This window comes from Aulostomus chinensis, chromosome 24 (genome assembly GCF_037954235.1).
Source record: "Aulostomus chinensis isolate RoL2024-O1b breed Wild chromosome 24, RoL_Achi_v1.0, whole genome shotgun sequence".
Taxonomy (NCBI): domain Eukaryota; kingdom Metazoa; phylum Chordata; class Actinopteri; order Syngnathiformes; family Aulostomidae; genus Aulostomus; species Aulostomus chinensis.
The window spans coordinates 14,687,501-14,701,186 of record NC_141343.1 but is presented as its reverse complement, the minus strand read 5'-3'; the positions used below and the strand labels follow the sequence as shown (position 1 = coordinate 14,701,186).

General features: G+C 45.0%; 1 protein-coding gene across 4 annotated transcripts in view; it reads right to left on the bottom strand.

The window, feature by feature from the left end:
• The window catches only part of LOC147238821 (diacylglycerol kinase delta), a 67,660-nt gene that overhangs the window by 24,194 nt on the left and 29,780 nt on the right, over positions 1–13,686 (bottom strand). The window contains exon 1 of one of the 4 annotated variants that reach the window (XM_086196814.1): positions 4,540–4,579. The exons of 2 other annotated variants lie outside the window; for them this stretch is intronic. Coding sequence is in view for 1 of the 2 variants with exons in the window: in XM_086196812.1 (XP_086052938.1) it covers positions 4,220–4,375 (156 nt within the window). In the remaining variant the exon portion in view is untranslated. One more of the 4 variants, XM_086196812.1, reaches the window with a different exon arrangement.

Genomic DNA, 13,686 nt, shown 5'->3' with positions numbered 1-13,686 from the left:
TTCAATTTCAGCGTGAGCACAGTGGGCCACAGCCAGCAAGTGTGACAAAAACGGTCCATTTGCATGGAGAGGGTGATGAAAGGTCAAAGAGGAGGGACTGCAGGACTACTCTGGTCTTTAAGGGCAGACAAAGTCAAGGGACAGCAAGAGACTTGGTTAATTATGGGCAAATTGCGAAACTTCCACTTTCTGCAACATTTTCCTGCCTATGGCATTCTGCTTTTTATGCTTAGCAGCAGCTCTCGAGTTCAGTGCATGTTATCTGTAAATGATCTAAGGCTGAAAAGCTGGGTTACATTTTCACCTTGCAGTATTCCCAAGGCCAGTGTCAATCTGCAGAACCAGAATGCCCAGCTGCAGACAAGAATCTTGACCGTCCTTGTTGTTAGTCCAAGCGGTGGTAGGTTTCTCACCACTTTTTAAATTTTATTACCGCCATCTTTGTCTTTAGATCCGTGCACCTTTGTCATCTGTCTTCTTTGTTCTTCGTTCAATGTCGTTCTCTCCCAGCTGCATTTTTACGCTTGCCGCCTCTATCTCAATGTCAACCATCTATCTTGCTTTCGCCTTCATCCGTTGAGTTGCCGTCTCACTTTCTGTGCTTGTCTGTCTTTCCAGTAAATTACATCGGCTATCTGAACACGGGGAGTAATACAAGGCACCTCTGAACTGGTGATAAATTTAATTCATCGCTCCATCACAATCTCATTTCTCGGCAGCAACGTTTGTGTGTACATGTACGTCCAGGAGATATTCTGCCTTGTGATGGTACATGCATGCCCTCACAGTGCCCAATTCTGTCGAAGAATAAAAGTGCCTTCATACCCCGAGGGAGAGAAAATCTCATACTGGTCGAGAGAAAGATAAGCAGAGAAGGACCGATGGCGGAAACCATGATAGATTGCCTGACTGTATGGATCATTAACAAGAGACGGAGGAAGATAGGAATAAAGAACAGTGACACTGGCCGGGAGCAGAGAGCAAAGAAAGACAAGGACACCAATTACAGCAAACATAAAGTCTGGAGAGTTGACATGATGCAGAAAACAAGCAAAATCTTGAAGATTTGGAGAAAGACTTTAAGGTTTAAAGGTCTCTTTCCACTGAACCACTCGACATGTCAGAGATAACGGCGAGGCGCTACGCCCCTGTCACACCAATCAGGCTCCTGTTTACACTGTAATCACAGCAACGCCAACATGCCGTGAGTAAAAAACAAAACAAAACCGAATCGGTGGATTTTTGTTTGAGACAAGTAGCTAATGACATAGCAACTGATGTAGCTGGACGCACTGAGGTCTTAGGTCAACAGAACATCGTGCAATCAAGCGGGTTGGAGAGGCCTTTTTATGTCTTTTGAGTTGTTGGTTTCCAACAGACGGGTTTGGTGAGTTGACAACACGGATGAGGTGTTTTTGTTGACCACATGAGAAGCAAGCACTGCCGTGGCAAAGCTACTTGCATACAAACAGATCGCCTACACAAGTGAACCTCTTTTAAAAGCGATCAATCACAGGCATTTCCTCAGCGTCACAGCAGCTAGCAAATAAATCTGCAACAGCTACACACTAAACACAAAATCAATGCCAAAGTTATCCCAGTCTGGGAAAACACTCGGCCTGCAACGCTCCACTTGTAGCCTAGACTTTTCTGATATGACTTGTCCACAATGCTTTGTAAATACTAGGTGACCATCCAGCCTCATGAATTCTTCATCTAATTCACCATCTGCTCTTCTTCTTAGACAATTTGGAAGACATACATATACAAGACACATCCCTTAGTCTAATACAACATGGCCCATATAAGGGCAGTTTTAACAACACGCAATGATCCAAGGTATCCATTAGTTTTGACTTGGTGAAATCAATAAACAAACATGGAACAAAGAACAAAAAAGAGGGAAGTACTTCTGAGGCTGAGAAACGGCTCAGCAGAAGGGAACAAAACGGTGGCTTCGTTGTGGAACTCTGCCAGAGGACACCAGGAGTTTAGAAAGAAAGTTTGAATGATGTTGCAGGGGAGGAGTTGGACACACCTTCCCAGCAGAAACCCTGACTGTGGTGCTGCACAAATAAATACAGGATGTTTCAGTCGCACTCACCGACTTGAAAAGAGCGGGGGACAGAGCCTCTTCATCAGGGCCGGTCCAGATCAAGGCCGGACATTGGCACTCTGTTAGATGGCCAAAATAAACTAGTGAAACAGAGACTACGGCCCCGCCGTTTGTCAAGCTTGTGCGTGTTCCTCGTACATCCTTGGACTGTCAAACCAAGTGGCGCATAGTCTAAAGAGAGTTCCACTAAATCAACAATTTGAGTTGAGGAATCCCATTTTAATGGCATTAGAAGTCGGGTCTGAAGTCTGGACTGAGGCAAAATACATCAGTACTACCAAGTACCAAATTAAGGTTTGTACTGTAAGATTTTCTTTAGAGTCTCGCAACCACAGTGTGGGTCAACACTGCGTTAAAATTCCTTCTCGGCATGGCAAAAATGATAGAGAAAGAGAAAGTTAAGTACCGAATGTACAGTAAAATTAGGAACTGGAATTCCGGGTTACTGTGAAAAATACCAATCCTACAAGAGGTAAGACCGTCTAAAGTGTACCGTCCAAGTACCTCCATGACTCGCTTCCCTTTTCTGTTTCTGGTCTGCAAAGAGGCACATCAGCACACGTGTACAGCACATATGACTGCCTGAATCAATATGTGGTGGTGAGGCTCCGCGTGGAGAAGCCACACCTCCATGTTTGATATTTCATCTCCTCTCCGGCTGAGCGATGTTGTCAGACAGATCAGTGTATTCATTAGAGTGGGACTAATTACATCAAAACAATCAGCCCCAGTAGACCTGAAGAGTGTAAACACACACACACACACACACACGCAGGCACACACACACACGCAGGCACACAAAGGGGCACATTAACACACAAACTTACTCATCTGCAAAATTTACAGTCAAACAGAGGAGACATCTCATTGATTCAGTTCCTTCTTTTTTCTCTGTTGCAGTCAAGTACACACACACACACACACACACACACACACACACACACACACACACACACACACATCTAAGACAGCCCTGACTATTTACACACATTTACACACTGTAAGTACTCGATCACTTCTTATTCAAGGTATTTTCCAACAAGCCCTTGTAGACATTTACTTGGATCCATGAGCCAGACACGAGGCTTGATAGTAATGAGTTTGTATACATTTTTGATATAATTATGAATCATTTGGTAACACGTCAAGCATTAACTAACCTTTATTAATGCTCTTTGTGACCCTTGTTGTGAAGTTGGTGAACTTGTTCTCATTGTGATGCACCGCCGTGACAAAAAAAAGGCCAAATGAATCTGAATGTTCACAGGAACTGGAAGGTCCATCTTCGAGAACTGAGGGCAATTTCTAGTAGCGTGTACTAGCTAGCATTAGCTGCTACCGCGTTCTTACTAGCCATGCCGTGACTGCTCTCTCACCGGCTAATAGCCAGAAAACTGACCTAATCCTCAAGACTTCAAATATCAAACGTGAGAAACCTTTGAGGCTTGAGATCGGAACCCCTTTCCCCGTCCCGCCAGAACGCCCCCCCAAAATTGAACCTAGATTTGGCGCGATTATCTCACTGTGTCTTCCCAGCTCGGCTTTATTGATCCCATCAAAACATGAAACACGCACTGCACAGATGCTACTGCTATGACAATTTCTAACAATTATTATTTGCTAAAAACTACAATTGGTCTGGAGGAAGTATCATGTTATTCAGAAGCCCTTTTATGATTTTGATATGAAAAATCTTGCCAAATCAATGTGACATTCACCTGACATTTGAGGCTTTCCACGAGCTTTTCAGCCCCAGTTTTACGGGGGGAAGTTGTCTGTCGTGCACGGCGAGGATGTTCAATATTAAGGTTTCAGGGTCTTCATTGGGAAGACACAGATCGATAGAATTGGGCCTCTTAGAAAGTACAGAGGAGAAAAAAAAAAAAGGAAACTACCAGTTTCATGTTTTGTGACTTCAACGGTGGCGGTAAAAACTGGTGAACTTGAATCCAACATGATTTCATTCCAGCCAACAAATCACAAATTCAGTCCGTCATTGTCAACACATCCACTCAAACCAGAAGCCGACAAACCCTCCGACCTTCCTCGTGTGGTCGTTCGGGTGTTAGGACCCCTCAAACACACTCTCACATACGCACTGACCTCTTCCACCAGGTGAGTCTCTTGAGATTTCTCAATCGGATCGAACTCCAGCTGGTCGTCCTGGCTGAACTTGTCTTCATCCTCCTGCCCTCCTCCCTCGCAGCGGAACAACAGGGGTGCCATGCAGCACCCGCTGGTTTGACACAAGCCGGGCATCGGCGGCAGACTGCGCACGCCAACAGCTACTAGGGGCCCTCAAACTAAACTCTCTCAGTATTTGCTCTTTGGTAATTCTGTTTGGGTTTGTTTTTCTCTTTTTCCCCCTTTCTCCTACTTTTTGTCGCAATTCAGACATAAAAAACTACCCTTTCTTTACTCACCCTCCCTCAGCTGGAACTCCCTTTCCACGCCAGCAGTTCTTCAAACAATGCAAGCTTACTTCCTGCCTCTCAGGCATACCTTGTCAGGTAGCACCGCCCCCTCAGGTGTGCTCTTGGACCCAGCTCTTGAGTGACACACATAGTCATGACTCAGAGTGTACAATCATTACACCTGAAATATGTTTGCGTCATCACGGGGAGATGCTTTTGGACCCCCCAAAGGGAACCACAGTGTGAACATGAGGAATCCTGCCGCTGTGAAGCGGTGTTTGCAGCTCTCACAGCTGCTGCGTTTGAACATATCTGAAGTTTTGAATCCATCCTCTCTCACAGCTCGTCAAACAGGTTCCTCCAGTTCTATTTATAGCCTCAAGGAAATAGGCTCCTTCTCAAAAGAACACACGGCAACACTTTCAGATGTGTGTCCTGTAAAGGGGGGGGGGGGGGGGGGCAGCACAAGCAGCAGCAGCGCCGGCTAATTTGCATTCTTTGCCTCTGCCAGGTTGTGTGTGTTCATGTCTGCCAGCCGTCATCCGCCTGCTCTCAGTGTCAGATCAATGTCTCATTCGCCAAAGCAAATTACAGCAAGTGTAGTGTGTGTGTGTGTGTGTGTGTGTGTGTGTGTGTTGCCGCGTGCGCATATGGGTTTGTGTATATGTTTCCTTCCAGTCGCACATCATTCTGGCTTTAATGAACAGAAACCCGCTGGTCCCAGCAGACTCCACACCAGCTCTCCCTCACTTTTTTTATACTTTCTTTCTCATTCTCTCTGTCTAGCACCTTTCACACAGCACCAAAAACGCAGGTGAACACGGGTGTTTGGGCACTTCAGCATTTGGACCCGCGTCCACCGACCCTCCAAGCGACCCGGGTGTTCAGCGGCTCGCCTCGGCTCTGCTCCGCTCGCCTGCAGTGTGAAAAAGGCAACCCGCGTTGTCTCAGGTTTCTGCATTCGCATTCTGATTTTGTGACTGTGCCGCCTGTCAGGCTGTCAAGGTGGAAGCTCCGGCAAATAAATAAATAAAAAAATAAAAACTGGGCTGCGCAGCAGGAGCTGCTCACTCATCTCTCAATAAAGTTTTGGCCCCCGCCATCAGATCAGCCTTCCTGTTGATGTCCCCCAGAATGCATTTCACTCCTTTTTTTCAAACAATTTACACGGTGGGATATGGTGACTTATGGGAACATCACCGCATTTAGAGACAGCGGCACACTTTTGCGTGTAACGATGACGTTGTCAGCGCGATGACGTACAAGAGAGAAAAACACAGGCACGCAGCCTCACAGCAGGAGCTCAGACTCGCGTCTGCTGGAAGCCCAAATGCTCCCTGATGCTGAGCAAACGTGGGTTCAAAAACTCGCTTTGACACGCGTGTTCAGTGTGAAAGGGGTATCTGTCTCTCTCTCTCCATTTGTCTTTCTCCTTCATTTCTATTCTACCCCCCCACCCCCCACACACACACACACACACACGCACTGTCACTCTCACCCATCCCTCCTATTGAAATCAGAGCCTCATTAGCAACTATTCACGTTGCAAAATAAGTCAACATGATGACTGGTAAGTCATCGCCGTGAGTCTGCTTGCAAAAGAAAAGGTGCCATTATGGGTCTCACCAGTGAGGTTTATGCATATCAAGTCGCCGTTAGCATGCCAAGCGACCGATAGCACACCAAGCGACCGTTAGCACTTCAAGGCAGATCAGTGCCAGTGGTTATGTTGCTTTTGAGAAGAAAAGCAAACAAAAAACAAAGCAATTTTTTTGTGTTTTTTGCTGTTATATGGATCTGTACTGGTGCTACATTAAAGCCCAGTTTGTTGCATTCGTACTTACAACCCTAATAATAGGTGTAAATACAACCACGGCCCAGAGTTTGACTTGCTGCTGTTGCTAGAACAAAAGCTGACCGTTTAAAGAGGATTTGTCAGGTTCATTGAAATTTCAGGGACTGCTGACGTCACAAATTCTCGCTGACTTTGTTCCCGGAGCTCTGATTTCCTGACGGAGAGTTTTGTCAAGGCCAAAACCGATTATTAGTGAGTCAAAATGGCCAATAAGTCGACCATTTACAGTGGTAAACATTGAAATTTCAGTGCCAAAACATTTGCAGCAATTTCAAACCTGACACAAAGTTGCCTTTCAGTTACGATTGACATTAAAATACCTCACGTTCCCGGCAGGCTTTCACTGAACTGAATGAAGACATTAGATTGCTAAATAGAATTTACTCTGTTTAGAAGTGTTTTTTTTGGTTTTTTTTTAAATTACCTAACAAGACCTCTACTCTCATGTTGACTCATTACTTTTCAACACGTATTTCTTTTGTTCCAAAAGAGGGAAACGGCTGAATCAAGTCAGTACTTCAAGTTTGTAGAATCGATCGGCGTCAAGTTCCTGCAGCTGATACAGAACAACAGAATACTAGGAGAAGCGAGAGAACCAGAAGAAGTCTCGTCACCCCTTTGAAGAATTTGAACGTGAGATCTTTATTTTAGGTGTAAAACCGAGAGCGCTATTTACGGAGAAGTACTACAGCGTGCAAACAGGGCGGGAGAGGACGGTGGGTGAAGCGTTCTATGGCAACAGCTGATAGCGTTAATGAACTGATAACGAACCAGTGAAAGGCTATTCATCGACACATGTAGGCCGTGTTTAAACACACAATCCCTGAGTTTAAAGCCAACAGCCTCCTCATTCATTTCAATGAGGCCATTGAGACAAGAAATGTGACCTCTAAGTCAAAAGAGCGGTGATAAAACAACAGGAGACTCGAGCCCTGGTTGCTGACTCTGTAACGCGAGTGAGGTAATTCGACTGTTTTCCAAGCAATCGTTGAGGATAACATGATTGCTGTCGCGACAAAAAAAAACCCTGGCAGGATTATGAGAGCCCTCCTTATGCTGTTACCGTTAAAGCTTTGACATTTCTTTATCCTGGGTGAACTGTATTAACTTTGTAATCTTCCCTGGATTGTCTGCTTTTGTCACCACTTCCTGTAAAAAAAATAAATAAATAAATAAAAAAAGCCACCCCCTGTTCTCCCTGTAGTTTGGGTTTGCGCAGTCATTTACCAACTACATCAACGTCCCAAAAGAACTTGCACAGTAACATTTTAGGCATTCTTAAGGCACAGAGCCTTTAAATAATTTCAGATGGGAACCATCCGGGTTTTTTTTTTTTTTTAAAGGACAAACATGATATTCATGAGTTACTGGAAAAAATAATCAACATCCTCTTTTATTACAGGAACTACATGTGAAATGTGCTAATTTTGGAAACGCAATAACGTCACCGCACCAAAGCTTAATACATGGGGGGGGGGGGGGGGGGGCAGAAAAAAGACGTACTGAAAAACAGAGGCACGGGGCAAGAGCAGTACTCTACTTACAGGTACTTCTACAAGAACGTTCCTTCAAAAGGTACACGAGGGCGATCCCCACATGACAAGCACATTAAGTACACCTGGGCACTGGTACCAGTTCTAACAATCACACTCTCAAAATAAAGATCTAGTTGTCAGAGTCCAGTTTTGACGGATTATTAAAGCAACACCTCCTAGCAGCTGTTTATTCATGAATTCATCAAAGCTGCGCTGAGACACCGACACCTTCTGCTTCGTCTTTGCCAGAACAAATTAAAACAGACGCACGCTGGCTGTTGCAGACATTAAACCCTGCGACCTTTCAAACACCGTTGTGTTTTTCTAATCAGGAGGCCGCGCTGTCCCTGCGTGGACAACGCTGGAATGCAAAGTGAGTCTTGCAGTGCAAAGTCACCAGCTGTGGCCTGAAAGTCACAGTTGTTCCTGATGGCCAGCAGATGGCAGACTGAGCGAGAGGGAGATGGGGATGGAAAAATGAGAGGCTGCAGGGTGCAAGGTGGAGTGAATCAGTAAAAAAAATGAAAGGAGATCCAGGAGAGGAAAGAAATACGACAGAAAATTAACGGGAGAGGAAATGGAGGACGATGTACAGAGAGTGGTTGTGGCCGCGGCCTCTGCTGCTGGGACCACCGACAGACACCGGAGGTCTCTTCTGGACGTCCCTCTCCATACACTCTAATCTCACGTCTCTGTTGGGGCTGTGATTTATTTTCAGCTTTTGATTTCAGCGCTTTGAAAGACGCAGGTTACTGTTGAACACCCAGCTGAGGACGAATGAGAGGGTTTCACCTTCTATGCCGCTTTAGAAACGACTCCATCCTTCTGGCACTGGGAGTGACTAAAACAAACACGGACTGTCATCATAGAAAGATTCTGCAGAGCAGAAAAAGACAGGTCCGTCCGACTAACCTGCACATGAGCGATAGCCTCACGTGAAGAGTGAGGTTTTTTCGGGCGTTGTGCTCTGGTCCGAGTTAGCTGACGTGTTTGAGTACTTGAGGAATTAATCCCCGCTGGATTGGAGAAAAAAATACAAGCCAACTGCACACACACACAACACCAGAACTCAAGTTTTTTGGTCAGATGTGTCTTGCAGTGGGAGAAAGACACAAACTGCTAAGTACACCAGGGTCGGATCACGTCCTCACAACAAACCAAGCACATTGGGGTTTGTTTGGATGCGTACTGGAACCCATGTGCTTAGCTAGCAAACTTGGTTTGTTTGGGGGGTGTAAACAGCTATCGTACTCAGAGGAGAACAGAACGAGCGGACTGACACCTCGTTCAGTAGCTGGTCTCAGACGCTTCCATAAGAGCTCTGGCGCAATTCGTTTGCAGCGAGAACGTGGACACGACTCTGGACCAGCTCCTCTACCAGTGTGCCCTGTATGTTTGAGCCGAGGCTACTACCAGAGCCAGCTGTTCTTTGCATTTTGGTGGCATTTTACACAGAAGAAAAAAGTAGCAGAACACGAGGACGAACACAGGACCTTTGAGTTTTTACGCTCTTGGTCCGCCCTGGACATGCCTGAGCAGAGACCAGAGTTCTCACTTCCTTCGTCTGTACTAGCGGACCAGCTCATGGGTGCACAGAAGTGCTCCATAAATGTGGTTTGGTTCCCCTAAGACTCTTTTGGTCCACTTATGGACGGCGCAGGTTCAAGTACGAACCACACCAAGACACAAAAACAGAGCGGGAATGAAGTGGCTCTAAGTGTTCAGTAAGACCTGGCCCATCATCTTGACCAGGAACTGAGTAGAGGAACTGAGTTTAAGGTCATTTGTCCCTGTCTTTATTTATCAGTTCTGCTTTCATATCAGTGGCTGATCAGCTATGAAAGTCGCGTGCTTTGCAAATAATAGACGGCGTGTCTGGCATTGTTAATTGCACTTATTGTCTCTTTAGTTCCTGACTTTTAAACTTGGTAATGCTTTGGCATGCAGGGTTGCCATGGTGACGGGCCGACTTTCAAATCAACGTTCAAGCTGGGATGTCTAAGAAGACACATCCATAGTCGTGATTTAATCGATATTCCACTGACACAATTTCAGTTCTTTTTCGCATCTTAACCTCGACCAAACTTGAGCTGAACACAAGGAATGCCTGGTGCGAGCGCGCGCACACACGCGCACACACACACACACACACACACACACACACACACACACACACACACACACAATTTAAAAGCAGAATTTCTTTTCATCGTGATATTGAACTTTTTTGTGCACTGAACTAAAATCAAAGTCATGTCCTTGACAACTTCTACTATGTAAGAATTTCTAATAAATGGTGCAAGAAGCTGGTGTGATCATTTGAAATAGAAACTGCTTGCTGTCATGCATAGACACACAGTCTGACCACACACACACACACACACACACACACACACACACACACACACACACACACACACACAGAGTTAAAACAAGGCGTGGGAGGACTTTGCACCATGGCGACCACATCCTGTCTCATGTACCCCTGTGCGTTTATTAATAGAAACAGCAGTGATATGTGCAGAAAACACACCAGAGAGCAACTCATGGTACTAGTTTAGAGCCACACACACGCACACATGCACACTTCTTATCTGTGTTTGTATGTTAATGTGTTTTTGTAATATCATCCTGTTTTTTGGGGGGTTTCAGCCTGTTAGTTTTGTGCACTGAAGGACACATAATCTCCTGCTGCTGGTAGAAGGGGGGGGTGGGGGGTGGGATTGCCTCAGAGCATACGGACCAAATCTGGCTCTGATGCTGCATAATCCTCACACACACACACGCACACGCGCACACACACACAAATGAAAAAGATAAGTCTCTGAGCCGGAAAGAGAGCGATGGTGAAAATGAGGGTGACGGTTGTCATCACGTGCCGATGTGATTAGCATGTTTTCCTCTTGTCATTGATTCTTCATGTTAATCACGTTAGCCTGAGACGGTGCCAATAAAGGTTGAATAAATTGAATGGTGAAGAGAGGTATTTCATAAGAATAGGACCAGTGAGAGAAAGAAAGGACAGAAAAGAAGGAAGATAATATGGAGAACAGCGAGTAATGGTGTGTGTGTGTGTGTGTGTGTGTGTGTGTGTGTGTGTTAGCACCTCACGTACACGATTTGAGATTTTCTTTGAAGAAATTCAAACACTGTACAGTACATACGTGTGCTGCATGCACACGTTTGTGTGCATTCATGCAGAGAATTATGCAGATGTGTGTGCGTGTGGCTCGGCAATGTTCTGTGTTTTCATGTTTTTGTGCTGTCGAACTGTAACGTCTCATCCCCTCGGAATCTGCAACACAGCTTAAGACACACACGCGCGCGCGTTTGTGCAGCTATCCTTATTAGGACATTCTATTGGTTTCATTCATGTGTGCAGCCCAACCCAAGCCCTAATCCTAATCCTAACCCTAACCAATTGATGCCTAACCCTATTAGGACCAGTCTTTGGTCCCCATGGGGACTAGGGGTCCTGACAAGGTTCACACCAGAAAAGGTCTCAAATAGGAGACACTCATACACACATGCAGAGAGAGAGAGCAGTATAACTGTCTCTCTCTATCTCTCTCTGTACCATCGGTCGTGTCGTCGTCATGGGAGATGAGTGATTTCCACGGCAACCTGAGGGGGCTTCTCCTGCCCTGTCCACTCATTCCACTACAGCCTTGTTCAGAGCAGAGCTGCTGATACAAACGGGTTCATGTGTACACTCTCTCTTACATACATGTTACACATATTACATGTTGCTAATGAGGTTTGGCTTTTCTTTACCGTCAAAACTCTGCTCATGTTGGACCAAACCAAGATCTTTTCCTAACCCTAACATGTTTTTGTGCCTAACCCTGACAGGCGTTGTCATATCAAAAGGTCGTAAGAAACGAACAAAAGCAAACAAACATCCTCGCATCTGTTAAACAGCCAAATTACGTCCATGTGGGAGTTCATGTTTTTGGTGCCATTCATTCAGGGTTACTCCAAAACTACCAGGCTGGCGGCTGCCAAACTTGTTGGAAGGGCGAGGCGTCAACCAAGAACGATTTCACCATAGTTTTGAAGCATGCGATGCAAAAACAACCTATTTCTTATACATTGGCCTTGGTGGAGGTGTGGAGTATACGGAAGCGTTCTAGTTGGTCGAGCCATGACTTGAGGCTTCCTCACTTGGCAAAACCTTGACCAGCGGACCCTGCAAGGGCCCTTCTAGTTCTGTGTTCTCGATGTGAAGTCATAACAAGACTTTAGACTCCACTCAAAAATATAACGCAGCTGTGAAAGCTTTCGCCATACAGTATTCGTAGCATTAGAGCATTAATATTAGCCGCAGGAACTTCCTCTCCTACAAGCTGGGTTCAAGTAAAATAGGACATATTCCTTTTTTCAATTAAACCTCGCAAATAGATCAAAAAAGACAAAACAAGCAAGTTTAAACTGTAATAAGAGGAGTGTAAAGCGGAATAAAAACTAGTTTTATTGACAGCTGCAGTTTTACTCAGAGCATGTTTCAATAGCCGGCCAAGTTTTCACCAAGATGCCATTTAACTGTCATTTTGCGACGGTATAAAAACACTTCAAGACATAAAGAGTCACGGCTTTTGACGCTGCTCTTGATAGCTGGGGAATACATCACGGCACTCGCTCCCTTTGAGGCCTGTATCAGCAAAGTTCAGCAATTCACCGGTAGTGTGCATCATCAAATGTAGCATTTCAGAGATACGCACCACCGGGTTTCCATTCATGAACAAAATCTTAGGAACAACTCGTCGTATAGCCTCGAAAATTTCAACAGAAGCATAAATCATAGCCTCAAAAATGAAGTACACCAACTCACATAAATAACAGAAAGTAGGAGTCATTGGAGGATTGTTGTACTTGGTTGAATTATTTTTTTTTATTTAGGGGAAAACACTGACTGTATATCCTCCCCATGACCAGAAAAGTGTGTGCGTTGGAGGGCTGGGAGCTGCAGTCACTAGCTAACCACTAGTTAGCACAATGAATGGGAGTGTTTGGTAAGTGTTAGCATACCATCGTCAAAACCCGGCCTTTGTCTGCATTTATATAACAAAGTCTATGAATTACAGTTGATATGAAATCACTTCAAATGACTAAATAACGACTGAATGCAGTAATTTGACAAAATGCTGCAAAGCTTCAGCAGACAAATCTTGGCTGAAAACTAGCATAGCGACTGCTGCTACGAATCAGGGCCAACTTTGTAGGTGAGGAAGAGGAGGATCGCTACTGCAGGACAAACCAAAGGCCTGCACCTGAGCTAGTTGATGACTTTTGACAGGGGCATGCTAACATTTCCCACTGACTACCATACACTGTGCTAAGCTAACTAGCGTGCATCTCAGCTCCCTGTGGCAGCCCAGAGGAGAGATGAGTCTCAATCTTCTCGTCTGACTCTGGGGAGGACTGCAAGTAAGCATATTTTGCAAAAAGTCAGCATGTTCCCTTAGAATGTTTAACTACATAAATATTGAATAATAGAAATGACAACTTAAGTATGGTTCTTCTACCACAAGAAGTATTCTGGCTCCATCAACTAGCACTTCTTTAGATAAGAGCACACTACGATTTAGGGCATTGGAAACATTTCCTCGCCGATGTCGATGTGTTTCTCGTATGGATTTTCTGCACTGGCTTCTTGTATTGAATATTTCACACGTAGCTCATGAGGTGGAATGACATAAATCCATACTGTACATCCATTTCGTCAAGCAATTTTTGCTTCCCGCCCTTTAACTGTATTGTCTAAAT